The 19,958-nt window shown below is 40.5% G+C and overlaps 1 protein-coding gene across 8 annotated transcripts in view; it reads right to left on the reverse strand.

Moving 5' to 3' along the window:
• EBF2 (EBF transcription factor 2) overlaps positions 1 to 19,958 on the reverse strand; it is a 141,294-nt gene that overhangs the window by 18,260 nt on the left and 103,076 nt on the right. For 5 of the 8 annotated variants that reach the window (XM_009635785.2, XM_035891377.1, XM_009635787.2 and 2 more), the window contains 4 exons: positions 17,742 to 17,823; positions 7,252 to 7,369; positions 5,326 to 5,456; positions 4,627 to 4,753 (listed from right to left, as the gene is read on the reverse strand). In XM_009635785.2, coding sequence (XP_009634080.1) covers positions 4,627 to 4,753; positions 5,326 to 5,456; positions 7,252 to 7,369; positions 17,742 to 17,823 — 458 coding nt within the window. Of the gene's footprint in view, positions 1 to 4,626; positions 4,754 to 5,325; positions 5,457 to 5,730; positions 5,747 to 6,552; positions 6,556 to 7,246; positions 7,370 to 17,741; positions 17,824 to 19,958 lie in introns of all 8 variants that reach the window. The other 3 variants (XM_035891376.1, XM_009635783.2, XM_035891375.1) reach the window with 2 other exon arrangements.

A 19,958-nucleotide genomic window follows, 5' to 3' on the forward strand; every position in this document is an offset into this window, starting at 1 on the left:
ATCAAACTTAAGATATGAAAGCCTATGAGACACATCCTCAGCTGGTGTAAACTGATGTAAGCGTTATTAAAGTCAAGGGAACTGTAATGGAACTACTTACGGCGGCAGAGAATTTGAATTTGTGAGGTATTAAAAGCAGAATATGAGGCTACTGCTGGATTAGCAGCAGAGAACAAATGTCATCTTATTCTAGGAACAGCCGATGAAAGAAAAGCAATTCAGAACATGGAGATGTATGCGTAACCTGTGTTCTCGACAGATTAAGGTACACATGGGGACTAAATGTTTGGTTGTGGTGATGTAAAAATAACTTTCTTATCTCTCCCTTTAAGTACATGCTTAACTACTAAAGTACATAAGTTGGTTCAGCAACTGCCATTAACACACACCAAGCCACTTCTCCAGATTTTTGTAGACTCTGCGGTACACCGTTAGATGTCCATAGAATCCTGTTGGCTTCGCTCTTATAAAAGTTTTCCATCTGGGAACCTTATGGAGAAGTCCACACATCACATTTTGGCGATGAGAGGAATTTGATGGCTGAGTTGCAGCACCCTGAATGATAGCACTTAAGAGTGGAAACGCTGACAGAACCATAACTGCAGCAGTGCTAGCACAGCACACTTCGCAAGGAGCCTATTATAAATACCCATTACAGGACGCGTCTGAGCTCCCATAACAGCTCCACTGTGGCATTTAGATTTACCCTTGAAATTTATATCTAATTTTTATATTCATCTATTTAACAGTTTATCATTTTCTTCTTCAAACAACCTGTCTTATTGTGACTTTAAAAAAAAAAAAAAAGAAAAAAGCTCAAGTATAATCAGGTCAAACATTAATGTTTGATTGTGTATTAAATATTGAGGGCACGGGCTGATATACACAATACTGAGATCATTGTTTTTCTGTTTCCATGTTTTAGAAGAGTATTGGTGGTCTGGTGCTTAAAGGGTATGACTGGAACCAGAGAGATCTGTTTCCCTGTCTATCTTCAGCTCTCCTGTATAACCACAGGCAAGTGGGTAATCGTTCTTCGCCCTTCCGTGGCGATGTCTCAGGTATAACATGGAAGCACGTGTCTTTCTGTAAGTGGTTGCCCATGTCTGATGCAGTGAGGCCCTGATGAACCCTCTGAGGTTTGATTTTAGATGAATAATTATTCTTGTTATACCTGTGAAGTACCTATAGCCAGCTACTCAGTGTTTTGCATATGACTCGACCCTTTGTGGTTTTCATCAGAGCACTTAATATCGCAGCACTTAATAATTATGAAGGACTTAATACAACATGACCCTGATAGTACCGGGGCTGCTAGCTGTTGCTGCTGTTACTACTTCTGACAGAACTACGTCTTCCCACGCTTTTAGTTTGCAGGATTTCACGCTTCCCAGTCTCCTGGGCTCGATGTTAATGCCTCTGCATGTCTTAGGTTTTTGCCAAGTGCAAGCTGAATGTAAAGGAAAGGTTTTTAGAGGAGAAATTCTCACAACTACAATTCAAGAGGGAAGTGGTCTTGTTTGTGTCTGCAAGCCTACTGCATTCTCCGATATGTTACCTACAAACCTTGTGACAGCTCAGAGGAATATATTGCACTAAAAAGTACTAGAAGTATCAAGAAAATAATAATTATCACCAAAAAACCCCAGATTTTTGTTACGATGCACAGGACTACCTTACTGATAATTATAAAATCCATTGAACCTCCCTCTTCAGTATTTTATATGATATTTGTCCGCTACACTCCAGCCAACAAATAGCTGTGCTTCTGTGCTGCTACGGAGTGTATTTTAGAGTGCTATGGATGCACACGCGCATTCTGTGGGCGGTGGCATTTAACCAACCTGTTTTCCTGAGGCTGTTTTCTGGTATCTTCTCTGCTGTCTAATAACATGGTTGAGCTCTTCACCCTTTCTGTCAGTGGAGGATTAATTCAGATCTTTCTTACCATTTTCACAAAAATGTGCTGGAACTGTGCATCTTTGATGCTCCTATCTTTCTGATAAAATCTGATAGAAATTAGTCAAGAAGTTCAAAAGCTCGGGAAGTTCTGAAGAAGACTTACAGCCAGAAGGACCTTGACTGCCTGAATATGGCTTGCCTAGGTTAAAAATCAATGCATTTGTTCACAGCAGGATCACAGCAGTTTTCTGATAGCATAGCCTCAGAAAGAAAAAAAAAAGCCACCATGTTATTTTCATAGCTTAGAAGTTGTTTTTACTGCTATTAGCAGCAACAACCTGGGGGAATTGATTACACAGGTGAGCCTCTACCTAATAGCTGTGTTTATCATTTTGCCTGCCATGGTGGGAGAACTGTAGGTTCTTGGATAGACAGATTGAAAAGTTGTCTGTTCTACCCTCACTCTAACAGCTCGGCATCTTCTGTGAAACGCTGTTTTGTAACATATGGCAGTAAGCACCCACTCACTCCTCGGAGAATGCTAACAGATATCCCTATGCCAATAACAGCAGTAAAACAGGGATAGTGTATTTAACTTTCTTCTCTTCTGGTGGCTCCTACATACATCTTCATGTTCTTTTTTGGGGAAGCATTCTAATCAACATGTCAAAGAACCGCACTGCAGTCTGACTCAAGTCCCCCCTAGATGGTACAAGTAAGTCTTGCACTTAAAACAGCTTTACAATAATAAGACGACTTTTCTTCGTAGAGGAATGCACATTTCTGTTACACATCTCTCTATCACTCCACCCCTAAACCTCTTTCAGCACAGATACCAACAGCACACAGATGGTGGCCCTCAGTAATGCTTGTGCTGGAGACGTTGCGAGAGCAAGGCCTCAAGCAGAAAACAGCATAGAATGACTTCACGTTTAAGTCTGTAATAATAAGGAGTTAGCAGGCTCTCTTTCTCTAAAGGCACGTGAGTCAATGACACTGTTCCTTTGCTTCAGGAGTGCCAGACTCCGGTGAGTTAACCTGTCCCATCCGACTGTATTTGCATGTGGATTTGAAGTTTTCACCTGTTCGATGGCTTTGCCAGTTATCGCCCAGGAAAAGGGAATAGCTTTAACCTGCTCAGACATCAGATTCATCTTTTCCCAGAGACCAGTGAATCAACGCACTGCCTTAGAAGAAAATTTATTTCAAAAGCTTTTGGTCAGATCCTGATCTCGCAAGCCCAGGAACAATTCCAGAACGACTCTGCACTAAACTGGGGTTATTTTGGTGCAAAATCAGAAGGAAGTCCTAAGCTCCTTGAGCTTGATTCAAAGCCAGTTTCAGCCAATGGGTATCATTTTGGTATCTTCAATGAACTGTGGATCAGATCTCTAGCATAACAAAAATAATCCTTTGTCAGTTAAGCTTACATTTCATAGGAGTACCTAGTAAACATTCCAGGCCAGGTTGGACAGGGCTGTGAGCAACCTGATCTGGTTCAAGGTGTCCCTGCTCCTGCAGGGGGGTTGGGCTGGGTGACCTCTGGGGGTCCTTTCCCAACCCAAACCATTCCATGATTCTACAGCTGAAGACATAATTCTTGCTGCAAGTTTATACATGTGGCAGTTGCATGGATAAATACCTTTCCACATACATAACTAAACACTAATTTAGCATGTGTACTAACAAAGAATGTATAAAACAGTGTAAGACAGTAACGGGATCTTCACAAATCATTGGTTCTTTCTGAAGTGCTGAAGTGTCAGATTTTCATTCAGATTTTTCCACTTTTGGAAAAAATTCTAACTAATTCACTCAACAGGTGGTTAAGTTTTTACCTCAACATTTTTAATAAAAAAAATCATTATTATTTTTGAGTTAAATTATGATTTAAAAATGGACAATTATAATACACAAAGATTGTTTAATGAGCATTGCTGGTAGTAAGAGGCTTTAAAAAATTAAATAAACCCTTCCATTTGGAGAAATCTGAATATGATTTGTGAGAGCAAATCATTCAACTTAAATATAAATCCACCCCTTAGAACTCAGTGCACCATTCTTTTCCAGCCATGCTTATTAGGCTTCAGAAACTTCAGTGCATACGTTGTATGCCATCACTGTTACTCCTGGTACTGACAGTTCAATGAGATGGTCATTGGGTCCTAGCTGATTGTTTTCTTTCACATCTATAGATAATGTTCTCCTGCTAGCAGAGGTGAATATGGGGCACTAAAGTTGTTGATAATCCATTTAAGAATAAAAAAAACCCAACAGATTTATTTTCCACTCAGCTCATTGGCTTCTCTCGGTACAAGATGCTCTCCTTGTCCTCTGGGATTATCTTGAAAATGAAAGGTTACCCCCAGCAAGAGGAAAATGTAAAATAAATCCTGTTATAAATAAAATATCTTCCAGTATGTAGAACAATGCTATCATGTTCCTGTACACTCAATATACCTATAGGCAGACCCATATAATAACAGCAGGAGCTCTAATCTGGAAAAAGTATTAACATGTGTCGTAACAGTGCCTAAACACCTCTCCAGGACAATGAAGCTATCCTCCTTACACGTCCAAACGTCACAACTAGCAGAGTGGCCCTCAAACAGCAAGAGGCTAAATAAAGAAAGCAAGCAAGCAAGGAGAGAGTTGTCAATGCTGATTACCAAAACAAAGAGGCTCTGAGCTCGAGCTCCTCTAGCGTGAATCGCAATCACCTACCTGTGTAAATAAACCTGCCTGGTGCGCCTTTGCAAAACTGTTTGGATTTGTATGATAATGTCACTTCAACCACTCCGGGAATGTGACGTGGAGGTGTCTGAACTCGAATGGCATGAGGCGTGATAAGCTAGGAAATAAGAAAAGGAGAAGCACAATTATGACGTGTTTGTGTTACTCCCCCCACTTTCACTTTTCGCGCTCCAAACATGCTTTATAAGTAAATCCACCGCTTATTCCTATATGGGAGACACTACAGAACAGGCAAGTGATACACCTGGTTTAGTTTCTTGCCTCTGGCAGAGGAAGACACATTTTAGGATAAATTGGCACCACGAAAATTGTACTGCCTATGCCCACTGATGAATTGCTGGCTTATTTCTGGACCCAGAGGGAATTCTTTCTCCTTCCTGAACTCTAACGCTTTCTTTATTCCTTTACCTTTACCTGTCTCCAGACACCTAGAATTGTTCAATTCCATTCTGGACATTACTGAGCAGCGGGCCTCAATAATATCACATAGCAAGGAGTTCCACAGAAAAACATGTTCCATGAATTTCCTTCACGGAGGTTTATATGGCCCACCTTACATGCCACCACTTTTGTACCATTATTGGAACAGGAATTAACATCGTTCCCCCCCACTTTCCTCAGAAAACAAATGTGTCTTCAGTTTAGCAACAGGGAGGCACCTCTACCTACCTCACTCCATACAAGCATGGTTCCAAATACAACTTGCAGCCCATCAAAGAAGTTGTCTCCGATAATGATCACCATTGCTCCCCCTGTAGTCCAACCTTCGCTTGGGCTGATGGCTTTGATGCACGGTGTGGCTAAACAAAACAAAAGGGCCATCAAAGCACCAGGTTATGGGGTTTTTTTTCACACACAGCTTTGAGACTGTTTTCAATACCGGGTGTAAACCCTTCCAGCAGACGGGTGCAAGCAACTTCTGTGGACATTAAGTGGTCCTAAATCATACTGATGCAAACTGTAGCTTAGAGCAGCTTTACCTGTCCACTCCTGGGAGTTCCTGCGCCGCAGCAGCTTCACGGCTGGCGCGAATTCCCTAGTGCTGACAAAGGCCTAGGACAAGTCCCCTCCAGCCATTCACCCATGAAGGCTGCTTTACCATTCCACGAAGCCCAGTAAATAAATAAATAAATAAATAAATAAATAAAAGCATGTTTTCTGCCTTGCTAGTGTTAATTACTTGCCTATTCATTACTGGCACTTAACATCGTGTCATTAAAGCCTAATAGGCCAACTGTAGTGGGTGTAAAAATGAAACGCTTAAATGATTGTGCAGAGGCTGTTTAAAAAAAAAATCCCACTCATTAGCATATGATCACACAAAAGCTAAACCCTGTGGAAAGAGGTAGATTAGGATTTATTAAGTTTATCAATGGGTAAAAAAGATACGGGAATATCAAATGTTTCCTCCAATTCCTATCAGGAGACAATTCCTAATAATTTTCTTGATTTTATAGAGTAGATTTTTTTTCTCCTCTCTTCCATATGTTCAAGGCCTCTGGACTATACATCCCATCAGGAACCCAATATGGTTTCCAGGCCATAACCAAAGTCAATCCATCACTCCATTCCCAATGTTGACAGGGTCAGAGGTGGAGGGGAACTTTGGCAGTGCTCCAAAAACATGAGACTCCTTTGAACAGCCAGTCAATCACATCCAATCAGTCAAGGAAAAACTGGATGGCTTCCTAGGCTAGGAATCCTGGGATTTTCCTTCTACCATTTCACTGCCCGCTGGGGGAGAATTAACACCGCTCTGAATTCTTTACTGATTCAATCATTTTCTTCCAGTTCATTAATTCTTCTTTTAGGTTGATACAGGGCACAGTTAAGAAGTGGGGCAGCAAAACATTATAATGAAATAATATCCTTGCTTGTCTTTTCTACTAACATCACCAGCTCTTCTCACTTTCACTAGCTGCAGGGGAGGGAAAAGGAGACACAGATAGCATTTTCTAGTAATTTTGAGTACTGTCTGCATGAGAGAGGTGGAATGCGTTGGTACTGAACGTATGGGAAGAGGGAGAGGAGGGGCCAACATTTTGAAGCTTAACAGATACAAGTATTTGTAATTGCTTTAATATAGTCCCAAACCCATCCTGTAGACGGCCATGAGTCTTGCTTAGCCAAACAAACTAAAATCAATTAGTGTCACTTGCCTTCTGTGCATTGTTATGCTTTGCGCATAGTTTGTTTAAGGGAACCAGTGACACTTTTTCATACACATCTTGTGCTGTAACAGTTCTGTTTAACTAAGATGTCATGTTGCCTAATTTGCCTGAAATCAAATCTATCCCAGCTGAACGAGAAGTCTGAAATTTAGATAATGCTTAGTGTTTCTATGTTTTTCATCTTTGCAGTACAAACTAATTAATAAATTGGGGGGGGGGAGGGGGAGCCAGTCTCTTAGATGTAGAGAGGATCATATTTTGCATGCAGTAGACACTGTTTTCCTGCCTCTTCCTTCTCTAAACCCCCTGAGGTTCTGTAGTTCCCCCTTAGCTCTGCTTCCCTCCTGAAAACAAATAGAAATTGAAGAATGGGTAATATGCTTTTGCATTCATTTGCATACTGTTCTTCCTACAAATACCTTACCTTCTGAGGGGTCAAGTCTCCTTGCTCTCCGTCCATGCTTGGAGTTGTTGTGAACAAACATGTTGTCAGACACTGCCAGTACGTGCCCATCAACATTCACTGTTGTTGATAACACAACCTAGATATTTAGAAAGGGAAGAAAAAGGAGGCAGGTAAACAATTTACTTTGAAATTCAACTTGTTAAGTATTAATTCTTCAGTTTAGTTAAAACCCTGTTCTGTTTGTAAAATGGCATCATGTCCTGCAGGGTTTACTCCCTAACAAGAAGGGAAGAAGTTATTTTCAGCCTTCGTTCTATGCATTAATCCCATTTAACGTAGCATCCTAAGGGCCGTATAAAGTCCCTACTGTATAATAAGCAGCTACTGCAGATGGCCCTAAATTCAGTTTCCTGTGATGCACTGTAGCATAGCTGATGGCAGAGAGGTCTGTATACACCAAGCAGGAGGGCAGGCTGCAGAGCACCACAGCAATTTGCCCTCTGATACGTACATGCAGATTCAGAGCCATCTGCTGTACTGCACACACATGCAAATGTACCTGCATCTGCTCCGAAAATACAGGTCTCCACCGACTGAGCAAAATGGGAACTCCAACTATGTGAAAACAGTGCCTAGTATCATGTCTGGGTTCTGACCTATGCGTGCGTAGTGCCTCTTGAAAATCATCTGAGCCCAAGGAGCCCAAATCAAGCAGCAGTTTTTAAACCTTAGCTTCCACGACTTATGATGCTGGGCTTCAATAGCATATGAATCCTTAGAGGAGGTAACTGTATACATTAATTAATCCCACTTAGTTTTCCCTTTACAATACAACATCCAGAAATATACGTGCCTTTAAACCACAAACTTTTAGGAAAAGAAGAACAAACAGCATTCTAACTACTGAAAGAAGATGCATCTTGTTGGAACTTTCAGGTTTCGACCATCAGTTGGTGTAAATCAGCTTAACGCCATTCAGCTGCCTCACAGCTACTGAGAATCTGACCCTGGACGTGGTCATGAATCTTCACAGGCACCACCCTCATAGTCTAGGTAAGAGAATGTCAAGCTCTGGGTGTTGATAAAACTCTATTCAGCACATAGCAGGAGAAACCTTGCCCTCCTACAGGATTCTGCTAGCTTAAAGAATACTTTCTTTCTTGAGACACGTTTAATTCATTCCAAAAGGCTCTTGTCATCCTGTACTCATGCTCAGGCATTCTTGTCACAAAATGTGTTGCTTTCGTGTGCCAACGGATTTCATCATTGCACATTTGGGTGGAGTGAGACTCCCATCCAAAGTGAACATTTCCCGCATGACATAGCTGAACCCACTCAGATGCACTTCATTATTTTCCGTTAAACAATGGAAATAAATTTTAATCTCTCACTGGCCAGCACAGAGCACACTATGGCAACAGGGGAATAGACCTGAATTATTCCAGTGTCTGAAATATTTACGACAAGTGTTTAAATTGTAACCAAATGTAAATAAAAAGTATATCATATATATACAGTTACACTATATAACATATACATATCTGACCTCACATACACAAGGTACGTATGTGATAAACACACACCCACATGCTCTCAGTATGAGATCTTTATAATATATGCAGACCTCATGTATACACACGTTCCCTGTTTGAATACCCATTTTCTGTCAGAGTTGCAGAGATCCCTTTAGCATGAGCAACGGCAAGAAACCGTCCTCTGTTTAGAAGACAAGTGGTGAGCATCCTCCACCCCCTGAGCCAGCAGGCATGGAAGATATTTTTATTCACCTCTCCCATTCATCACAGGAGGGTCAAAGCCACTTGGCATTTCACAGGCTGGGACCTAGGGTAAATAAATACAGCATTCTCAGGGACAGGACCAAAGGCAAAGTTCAGATCTGGACCAGAACCTTCTCAAAGTTTTGGGCTTTATTTGCAGTAATCTCTAAGGTACTGTTAAAATTCAGCAGAGACCTTTGTCATCTTTGCCACGACACTGCTAGCCAAGTCATTATCAATGATGTGGAGTAAGAACATGTCAGATTATGGACATAAAAATTACTGAACTTTGCTCCAGTCATTCCCTCTTGCCTGATGAAGATGACAATCCAATTGTTTTATACCAAAGATTAAAAAACAATGTTTTATGGATAAAAGGAAGAGGAATGTGCATTCCACTATGGTCTCTAACTCCCAGGGCCTTCCCTTTCACAAGCCAACTGCTTTCCCCCAGTGAGTATTTCCTGGGTCACGAAGGGTGACCCTTTCCATCTGGAATCAATCAGTCAACTCCTGACAACTTCCTGAAACACCTCACTCCATTTCCTGTTCTCTCCCCCTTCTCTCTTTCCCCCTGGTTTGCTTCACTCTTCAAAACTGCAGGCCACAGCAGCTTAATGTTAGAGGGTCAGACACAGTTAGACTCCAAAACACTACACAAGAACACCTTTGACCTTCAAAAATCTTTACATCTTAGCTAAACAAATCAAGGTCAACGTTTCTTACCATTACCTTGTTAACCATTTCTATGCATTTTGGCCAATACCCTTCTGAACACATATTTATCAATAACACTTGTTCTCCTAACATCGTAAAACATCCCAGGCCTTTTTTTTTTTTTTATAACCTGTATTTAGTGCTGATGAAAGGTGATGTGCAAACTTCCCTGGAGATTTAAACTCTCAGATTTGTCCACAGCACTGGCAAATTACTGGCAAATGGTTTTGGTGCGTTCTTCTTTTCCTGATCTGATGGCACTACTTCTCGTGTATGATAATTTGGCTTCTATGCCTACGCAGTTGAGGGCCTTTTACCTAAAAGCAGTAGTTAATGCAAAATGTAATCCTCTGGAATGATCTAAGAACATCCAAATATATCAGCTAGGCCATGGATCCTAGTAATTGTAGCTGAGGGCCAAATTTGCCCAGACATCATAAAGACTAAAGATTCCGTGCTGCCCAACAGCTGGATCAACCCGTCACCTCTGTCGGACTTTCAGAGAAGAGCCGATCAAGCAAGAACCAGACAGGGCAACGTGTTACCCCTTCATCCATCTGAATGTAGGTTCCATCTCTAGGAACAGCGAGGGAGTTACAGGCTTCTAGGTGGTGTGTTCGGCAGTTCTTGAGATCCTCTCCGCAAATCTGCAAGGGTTCTGTTATTAACTACGAAGCCACAGACATAAAACAATAATTCCCCAGCAGTACTGAAGAAATGCCTGTGCTGCATCTCCACATTATTTTTGTTTCCCGGGTGGATTTCTGTAATGTAATCCCTGCACAAAAACCACAATGAGGGTTCACCTACCGTGACTTTCAGTCAAACTGTCTTTAGCACGTTAAACTCGGGCTCTCTGAGCTGCAGTGCCCCTCTTTCGCTTCCACGCACAGTTCAAAGCATTGCATTTCTTTACAAACCTTTATGTGGGCACTACAATCTTTCCTCCCCCATCTATACATTATATCAGTATTTCTATACTGTAAAGTGTGCTCCCCTTCCAATCACATATATGCAAGAAAATACACATCATCGTATACATAAAAGCTGTATCACTCACAGACACCTATTTAGACATATGGTACAAACATTCCAGGCATACAGGCATTTACTTACATGTAACATATCTCATCACTGGGTAAATGATCTCTCAAAAAATTCCTGTTACCATTCCAAGTGTGGAAAAAATTCTTTATGACATTGTACATCTGGAAACAATATTACATTCCTGATGCACTTTCCCTTATAACTCTCTAGTCACAGCACCATGTTATTTTAACTTTTCAAAAGAATAACTACTATGAGGATTTAAAAAATTATCATCATTATTATTATTTTCCAGCTGGGTGGAAGAAAAGATGTCAGGCCTCATCCTGCTGTCTTCACTTGGACAGGGCTCCCATTGATGTCAACAGGCATTTTGGTTGGGCGAGTAATACAGGAGTAGATGCTAGAATATAATGTGTTTGTTTCATAGTTGGATTAGGAATAAGATAAACAATGTGAAAAATGCCAGCAGCCTCTCTCTGCTCCAAACTTCCATTGAATTCTTTGGGAAATCCTCCCTGAGAACCTGAGCCTGTTGCAATCTCTAGGCTAACAGAAAAAACTATGCACATGGCCTTCATTTCAGGAATGGGGCCTCCTAAGATTATAGGGGCACAGGGGTGGGAGATAACGCCTGGGTTACTGGCATAGAGTCTCCTGCTATTAGAGCAACCAGTCCATGAAGCTACTTTTATAAAACTGTCTTCAAGCTTTTCAAGCTTTTGCCTTTGGTGCTCCTCTTGTTTTAAAGCCTGCTTGTCCTGGTGGTTAGGGAATTTATGGTTTACAGCCTAAATTTCTTCCTAGTCAGTCTATACTTAACACTAACATTAAAATTATTATTTCCCACTCTGGTCTACCTTCGGATATTTTTAGACAGCAGTTACGTCCCTTCTCAGTGCACGTCACTAAAGCATTTGAGCCAAGCTCTTGTCCACTCCCCAGTCACCTTAATGACCCATTCCTGCACCTGCTCCAATTCCATTTTCATTCTCTTTTGAAGATGGTTAAACCAGTATATTGTATTCCAAACAAGAAATCAGTCGGGTACAATTGTACAAATGCATCCGTCTTTCTGCTGGCAAAGCTTACCTGAGACAGAGTAGAATCTCATCTGTGGTTTATTTTTAATAGACAATACACAACTCTGGCAACTCACTCTCACAATGGCTATTTGGGCTTCGGATCTGAGCGTATTCAGCTCCTTGAGCGTTTCGTTGTTTTGCAGATGCAGTCAGTCCCTCCCTCATATAGAATCTAAACCAACATCACCTTTTGTTGGGCCAGCCACTATCTGAGGAAGAAATCTGCCACCCAGTAATAGCTCGGGACTCTGCTGATGCCAGTTGCATTTATACCTGGGAAATTAGTCCCCCATAACGACATCAGTCTGTGTAGTATCCATCTCTTTAACAACAGTTCAGCGATCTCTATCCATATCCAAATCTGACCATGGGGGTCTCTGGCACATTCTTTCACCACCAGTCTGAGAAGGATTTTGATTTAGCTCAGTTATGTTTTATTCTTGCTATCCCTTTTTGTTTCTTTACAGCCTACAACATTCCTAACCCACAATATTATCCCACCATTCTTACCCAATTTTTCTTTTTCCTGAATGACACAGATCCTTCAGTGCTTCGTGTTAGAAGCTAGCTGGGTGAATTCTCAAACACAGCCAGCTTTGCTCACGTGCCTGATGATTAACTGATCCAACCACTCTGAGGTCAGGAAGGAAATCTCCCCAGGGATACACCTTGTTATTTTTCCTTTCTCTTTCTCCCTAGAGCACCTAGAGGGGGATACCTGCCAGGAAACATTCCATGTCATGATTTCTGCTGAAAACAGAGGGCAATTGCTGACCTTTCTCTTTTTGTTTCTAAAAAAGCATGTTGGTTCAAAGATGACCATTGTTAGTTCTGATGTTCTGTTGCCTTGTACCATTCTCTCGACCGCGGCACTGTAGGATCTGTTTAATCAGGATGTTACTGCTTGAAGCAGAATTCCCAATCAACAGGAGTCTAATGCATTAGCACCGGGTCTCAGCTGAAGCATTTTAGCTGAAGTGCCTCATCTTAATTCCACAGAATTATTGTCCCCCATTACACACCGGTCGTTACCATTAAGTATTATTGGGCTTCAATCAAGTTCTCTAGGAGAAGTCCTCATTAAATGGAGGGCATCATGTTTTTTTTTTATTCTGTTCCTGGGAGAATCACTCGCTGAGAATACAGCAACGACAGTAACGACAATACCTATGTAAACTCAGATTTGCAGATTAGCTGAACTCAAGTAATCAGCACTACGGTTCAAATAGGTGATTTTAGCATGCTTTTCCCTTGACAATCTTTATTCAGAAATAATTGAATTGATAAATCATCAATATTTGTTTCAGTTAAATCCACAAGGCTATATTACCCAATCTGTATACGTATTTGGGCAGCCATCAAGTAACCATGAAAATATCCATTTGAGAAAGCTTCCCTTTCCCTGCTTTAGCCACCGACAGACATTGAAGTAGTGAGTGATTCACCATAAAACTATGTTACTACCGGGGAAAGAACCTCCACTAAAATAATGATCACACATCTGTTAACTTCTGAGGTATAACATTTTTTTCAACAATAGAAAACCTTTCTATTTGATTAAAAAAATGAAAGTTAAGAGATTTTCATTGTATCTTTGAAGCTCTACTTAATATCAAAGCAAATTTCAAATAGTTAATATGATCACAAAGCAGCTGGTGTTGCTCTCCAAACTAAAGAATTATATGAAAAAAAAAAAAAAAAAAAACCTCTTCAGGCATCTGGAGCTGTATTAAATTTACAATGCAGTGTTAATGTAACCTTTCCACCCTTTTTTCTCCCCACCCCCCCCTTTTTTAACTGAGAGTGATAGAAGTGAAACCTAACATTTAATTTAGTTTAAAATATTGTAACTATACTATAAAATATCTAAATCTTCTATCTAGAACTGAGGCTGAGGCCAGGCTCAGAGACTGGATCCCAACGCCCTGGAACTTTGGTCATCGGCCAAACCAAGCCCAAACTGTGTAGCTTCACACCCATCTCTAATCAGAAGCATTAACTTGACACTTTTCCAGACATGAGTAACCATTCTTCCATGCTGGAAGAACTCACTGAGATGCATTGTACAGCACCATTTCCATGTCTCTTATTTATCGTTGTGTCTCAACAACAAAGCCTGAGTTTTGGATTTTCATTCAATTTCCATGAAAGAGCAAAATGTGTTTTGATGAGACCCTTTCACTGCCAGGTTTCGGTAGCAATTTAAATGAGAACTTTGATATAGGGATTCTCTCTTCTGTTTTGTTTTGGTTTTTTTTTTATAACCATAAAAAAGAGTATTTTAATGTCTCCTGGAGATCTGACAAGCACTACTCCATTGAAAATGAATATATTTGGTTCTGCAGAGAAACATAGGTACAAATTAAAAGATACTCAACTGAGCATCGCTGCAGAGGTCTGCTTGCATAAGGGAAGTTAAACATGTGGAAATGTTTGAAAGATGTGGGCCTTAATAACAACAGCTGTACAAATAATTTATTAGGAAAAAACCAATAAAGGTTTTAGATATGGCCCAAGAATAAAACATAATAAATTAAATCATAAAATGAATAAAGTATCCTACTGCACTGTGCTTTTTGACCATGCTTTTACTCTGCTCACAGGTTCCTGTACCGGTAGGACAAACAACTGTCCTTTCAAACCTAATAAACAATTCTGCACATTAATTACGTTGCCTGATATAAATCTTAACAATTAAAATTAAAATGAACATGTTCACAGTGTGCAACCACACTACTAATATCTGAAGTTCTCTACCTTTGTTTCCCAGTTCTGACTTTAAGGGTAGCTGACAGATGAAGCTCAACAAGCCGCAGGCAAAGAAGGGTTTGCCCAAATTTAAAAACAAAAAATCAACCAAAAAAAAAAAGGAGGATCCGGAAGGCAGAGACGGCAGAGCATTCAAGAACACTTAAGTTTTGCTGCATTCAGGGAAGTCATGCTTCTACCCTTAGAAACGTCAGGGCAGACAGAAAACAAGCTGCCTTTGCTTCTTGCCTTTACAGTTCATCATGGCTAACTTCCTTTGGAACACAGAGCTTTTTTACTCCCAGTGCATAAAATTTTAGCAATTGACTACTTTTTGTACCTTTTTTTTTATACATACTGATTTTTGTAGCCCAGAACAAAGCTCATCAACCAATATGTCCAGTTTTGAATGAGCCTGAATAAAGATCCTGCTTTCGCTCAAAACCTCAAGCGTTCTGCAGTCTGTCTCAAAGGGTTCATTTTCGTAACTCTGAAACAAAGTCTTGTCAACATTTTTGGTTTTGACAAAAAGTAAGCTAAACCTCGTGGTTTTGCCTGATCTTGATTAATTTGGGGGTTTGAATTTAAATCTCACAATGAAACTCCAAGGGTATGAACTCACATGAGCTGAAAGTGCAAGAGGAGTTTAAGTAAGCCCTGCAAAACAGAACCAGAGAGTTTCACTTGGCTCTATTTTTCCAGCTTGGCATGTTGTAAGGCAGAAAACCCAGCTGAAGAGTCTATCCCAGCTCATTTTCTTCTCCAATAAACTGCTGATTTTGGTACAAAGATCAAGAGCGAGGCCATACTTGCTCACATACAAGAGGCACACCAGGTGGATGGGCTGAAGGAACAAGGGCATTCCACCAGTAACCACGCGGGTGCTGTAAGAGTCATTTCAGTTTCCCTGTTCCATCTTTCACTGGAAATTTGAAGCTGCTTAGGCTCTGCTAACATCACCATTTTGGGTGTGGAGAGACAGAGGTGAAAAAAAGAATAAGGCTGATACTAGAGAGAGTCCTGCCAAAAAAAATTAGATCCAAAATCCTCCTGCAGTTCAGCACCTGATCAAGATCTGGGATTCTGGTGTCACTCGCCATAGCATGAGATTGAAATCAGATCAGAATTTCTTCAACGTTCAGGAGTGTTTGGCTCCAGAGTTTGTGTTTTGGCTGTTAAAACCAACGTTATTTGTGCTATGGTAGTGCCCAGAATCCCCAGGTGCTGATCCCTTGTGCAAGATTTTTACAAACGCATAACAAAACAAAACAAAAAAGAGACTCTGTGTCTATGTTTCATTACGTTCCACAATCAGCTCTTCTGGGCGGCTCTAAGAGCTAACAAGATCTCTTTACATGCTATAAATTGACTTTTCCTTTACTCTCAGATTTTTTTTGCATTTTTGGCAGGTGACATCTAATTGGTGTTCTTTCTTTATGGAAATTGGCACTTGAAAAAAAATATCAGTATAAGTGTCCTAACAATGAGCACCTCTTTTTTTCTCACGTCTTATCCTCTCTAAAAACACGGACTGAAAAAGTCACTGCAGTCTCTTTAAATCACTAGTGAAAAAAATTAAGTTGGTCATGAATTTTTCTTTACATTTATTTCTGCTCAAAACAAAAAATTAATAACTCTTTATATTTTTTGGCTACATCTCTTTAAAATTTTTGGAGCTTTCAGAAGCTTTCATTTTGCAGTATTTCTCTTAAAAGTTGAACTCTTTTCTTTCTGATAAAAATATATCTCCTTTGAATTTTTCATTGCTAGTAAAAGTAAAAAAAAAGTAAATCACTTGTCCATGAAAATATGTTTTGGTGGAAAGTTTTAAACAATTCTGCAAAATCCTGTGGAGTTTTAACTTCATTTATAAATGAGGACACCGATGCAAGTGCCCAAGCAATGGAGCATGAATTGCCAAACCTAAGGATGTCACCTCCCCACTACAAGTCTTGTGGGTCTACAAGAAAATCACACGTCCCCCAGCAAGCTAAAATCCTCATTGTATCACAGAAGTGACACGGTGAAGGTCCAATAATAATGGTAACGAGCAAGTACAGTCCCTTTTCATCAGGAGATTTCAAAGGCTCTGGTTGGCAAATCATGTGTGCACTTTCTCAAACGCTCTCCTGAATCAAGACCACAAAGTTTTACCAAGGTGAGCAACCCCATTTGGAGAGGTGGAAATCAAAGGTCACCCAGCAAATCAGAGGTCCAGTCCAGCCACCTGGCTTGCAATCTTGGACCCCTTCCACTAGACCATGCTGCCTCGCTCTCGGTTGCACCAGAGTCAGTTAGTTCTAGCACCACTTTTCTACAGCGGTCGCTGCCGTGCCACCTTTCACACCGCACGGAGACATGACAGGGCATCCAGGACACGTAAAAGGCCTGAGCATTCCATTTACATTTTTGTGAGGGCTAAGTTACAGCTAAAATACTTATTTATTAAACGTAGTTGCTTAAAAGGTTAGGGCATGGAAGGTGAGAGAACGTGTCTGCCTTTCTCTTCACCAGTGACACACTTCACCTCCTTCTGTGTTTTTATTAGCTGGTATTCACAATACATCGGCGACAGCTATGATGAAACCAGTGGCAGATTTCACTGCAAAGCAGCTGGGTCACTGTCCCACGGGTCTTGTTGCTTTGCTGCGTGAGATCTTAAAGTGACCATAGCTATTTTGGCTTCTTTTTTTTTTAAAGAAGCCGAAAGGGAGGGCATGAGAGAGTTAAAAGGCAAAAGAGATGGAAAGAGATAGGGAGCGGAGGGAAATGAGGAGACTGCTTGTGTACCATGTACAGAGCTACTTTGAAAAATTCTGAGGCATCTAAGTATCACAAACATGATCCCTGCTGTGGGCAGCTGTATGTGCGAGTGCTTTGCCCGAGGGTGTCAAATCAAATATCCACTGCTGGTTGGTACAGTACAGCACTTCCCCTTGGGGATTCAGAGTGGAAAAAGAGGAAAAAAGGGGGGAAAAAAGGTTCAAACACAACAAATGGAGAAAAACTTTAACAATATCTGATATGGCTTATCATATACTGTCGTCATATTTATTATGAACAATGTAGGAGAGAGGAGAGGGTAAAGAAGAAAAAAAGCAGACAGGTTAATGCTGAGCCTTATAAGACTTACCTGGAACCGTCTCATATCTCTTGGGTTTCCTGCTGTTTTCAAACAATTCTGATTGCACTTGAGAAAAAATTTTAAGAAGAATCTGGAAAGATAAAGAACCAGGTCACTTCTATTAACCACAGCAAAACCCATCTTGTTACAGTCTGTGTTAAAGTATGCATTGCAGTGATTCACATGATGGTGTATCAGTAAACCAGGACTATTAAGAACTTACCAAACCAGAAACAAAACAAACAAAACCAAACCGTAACAAACAGAAGTTAAAAAAAAAATAAAAAAAATCAGGTAAAGTACAACCAGCGTGACTGTAACCCGCCCGGAGCTGGGCTGTGAGCTGACACAAGTCAACATAGCAACTCCGATTTATGCTGGTTTCCTCATTGCGGGTTTGACCACACCATTTTAGTCCCTTTCTTTATCTCTCCCTTCCATACAAGGTCTTTCTTTCGCTGTCTGAAGGGATTTTCCGTGAAACAATATAGAAGGATAATGTTATTGTAAAAACTACAAAAACCGACAGGGCAACTCTGAGGCAGATAAAGCCCTGAAACTACTGAGAATGTATTAAAAAACACAGAAACAAATACAGCTCCCAGAAGAAGCCGATGAGATTTCATCATGACGATGTTTTTAGTTATTAAGATTTCAGTAACTAAAGCAAGGCAGCAGGACTGCCAAGACTCCAGATTATAATCTTACATAGATTTTGCGAGAGGATAACAAAAACACAACCCGGAGTAATACATGACAGCTCATGCTGTCCCAGCAGATAAACCTATTAACATTGTACAAAGTTCTCGTGCCAATTATTTTTGCCCTGTCACATATGCCTATCTTTATGTGTTATTATCCTGTAGAGTTCAGCCTGTCACGTACACAAGTTGAATCTTCAGCACGTTCGATGGGCTTACCCACCACGAAGCGCTAGAACATACGGATTTTACAGTTTAGAAATCCTAGGCAGGCTTTTTCTATAAGCTTTTCCAGAAAATTTGGTGTCAAATGCAGGGAGGAGAGGACTCATCTCTTTGTTATTTGCTTCATCCATTTAAATTTGCGAATTTAAGAGGCAAAGAAACTATATGAAAAACCCCAGTTGTTGGATTAAAAACAGAACAAGCACGTATTCAAAATTCAGGCATAACAGGCAAGAAAATTTTTTGACATCCCCTATTGCAAGTGAAAATATTTTCTGTGATTCTTTTCATTTCCATTTGTCAGACAAAATGGCTTTAACTGCAACAATTAAAATAAAAAAAAAACAAAACCAAAACCACAGAGACTTTAAGATAGATTTAGAAGGAAAAAGACTTGCATATAAGAAAAAATAAACAGTTGAAGAATTGATTTAGAATACAAAGAACGATTTATTTATTTATTTCTCTTGCTGAGTGCTTTCCTTAAAAAAAAAAATCCGCTTTTGCAGTAAGTTAAAGTCCCAGGTGAGCCAGGCCTATTTCCCTTTCTGTTACTATGACAACGATTTTTTACCGCAGTCCCTAAGTCCCTTCAGAACTCACACATTCATGCCTTGAATTAGAACTTTAAAGGAGAAAGATGGATATTTCCTAGGGTTTACCAACAACAACCACCAAAACAGTCCTAACACAAGACAATAAAGCAGAAATCCACTCTCCCCTTGTTATTTCTACTTTCTTTGCACCCCTTCCATCGTGGTATTTCTCTTCCATCTGCCCCAAACATACAAAGAAATAGCGAAGGATCTGATCCATTTATATGTTGCTTGAACAAACAAAACCCTTCGAAAACCTCACGACAATTGAACCCACAAAAAAAGACCCAGATAACGTCATATAAAATGCCTGTCACAGAACACATCCTTCCAGTGAGCTTTTTAAATTAAAAGGTTCCTTCTTCCCTTACACCCCTCACAAACATTTTAAAGATATCTAAAACATTTATTTCCTCCGTGTGTGCATTTTGCAGCCTGTTATTTTTATCTCCATCGTTCCTTCCTATTTACAGCTTGGAGAGCTCACTGGTTCTTCCCGTGGCACCGATCGGGGCGAAGGAACGGCATCCTGCTAAGGTCCCTCTTCCCGCTGGCATCCGAGTCCAGCGGGAGAGATGGGTCGGTGCTCGGCTGTCAGAGGGCAACTCCTGCGAACAGAGCCCTGGTCACCTCCTTGGATTCCGAACTAAAAATCCTACACAGAACTTCACACCTCAGGAGCAGCCCTGAGCGAATATATTCTG

This window comes from Egretta garzetta, unplaced genomic scaffold (genome assembly GCF_000687185.1).
Source record: "Egretta garzetta isolate BGI_Z169 unplaced genomic scaffold, ASM68718v1 scaffold233, whole genome shotgun sequence".
Classification (NCBI taxonomy): Eukaryota; Metazoa; Chordata; class Aves; order Pelecaniformes; family Ardeidae; genus Egretta; species Egretta garzetta.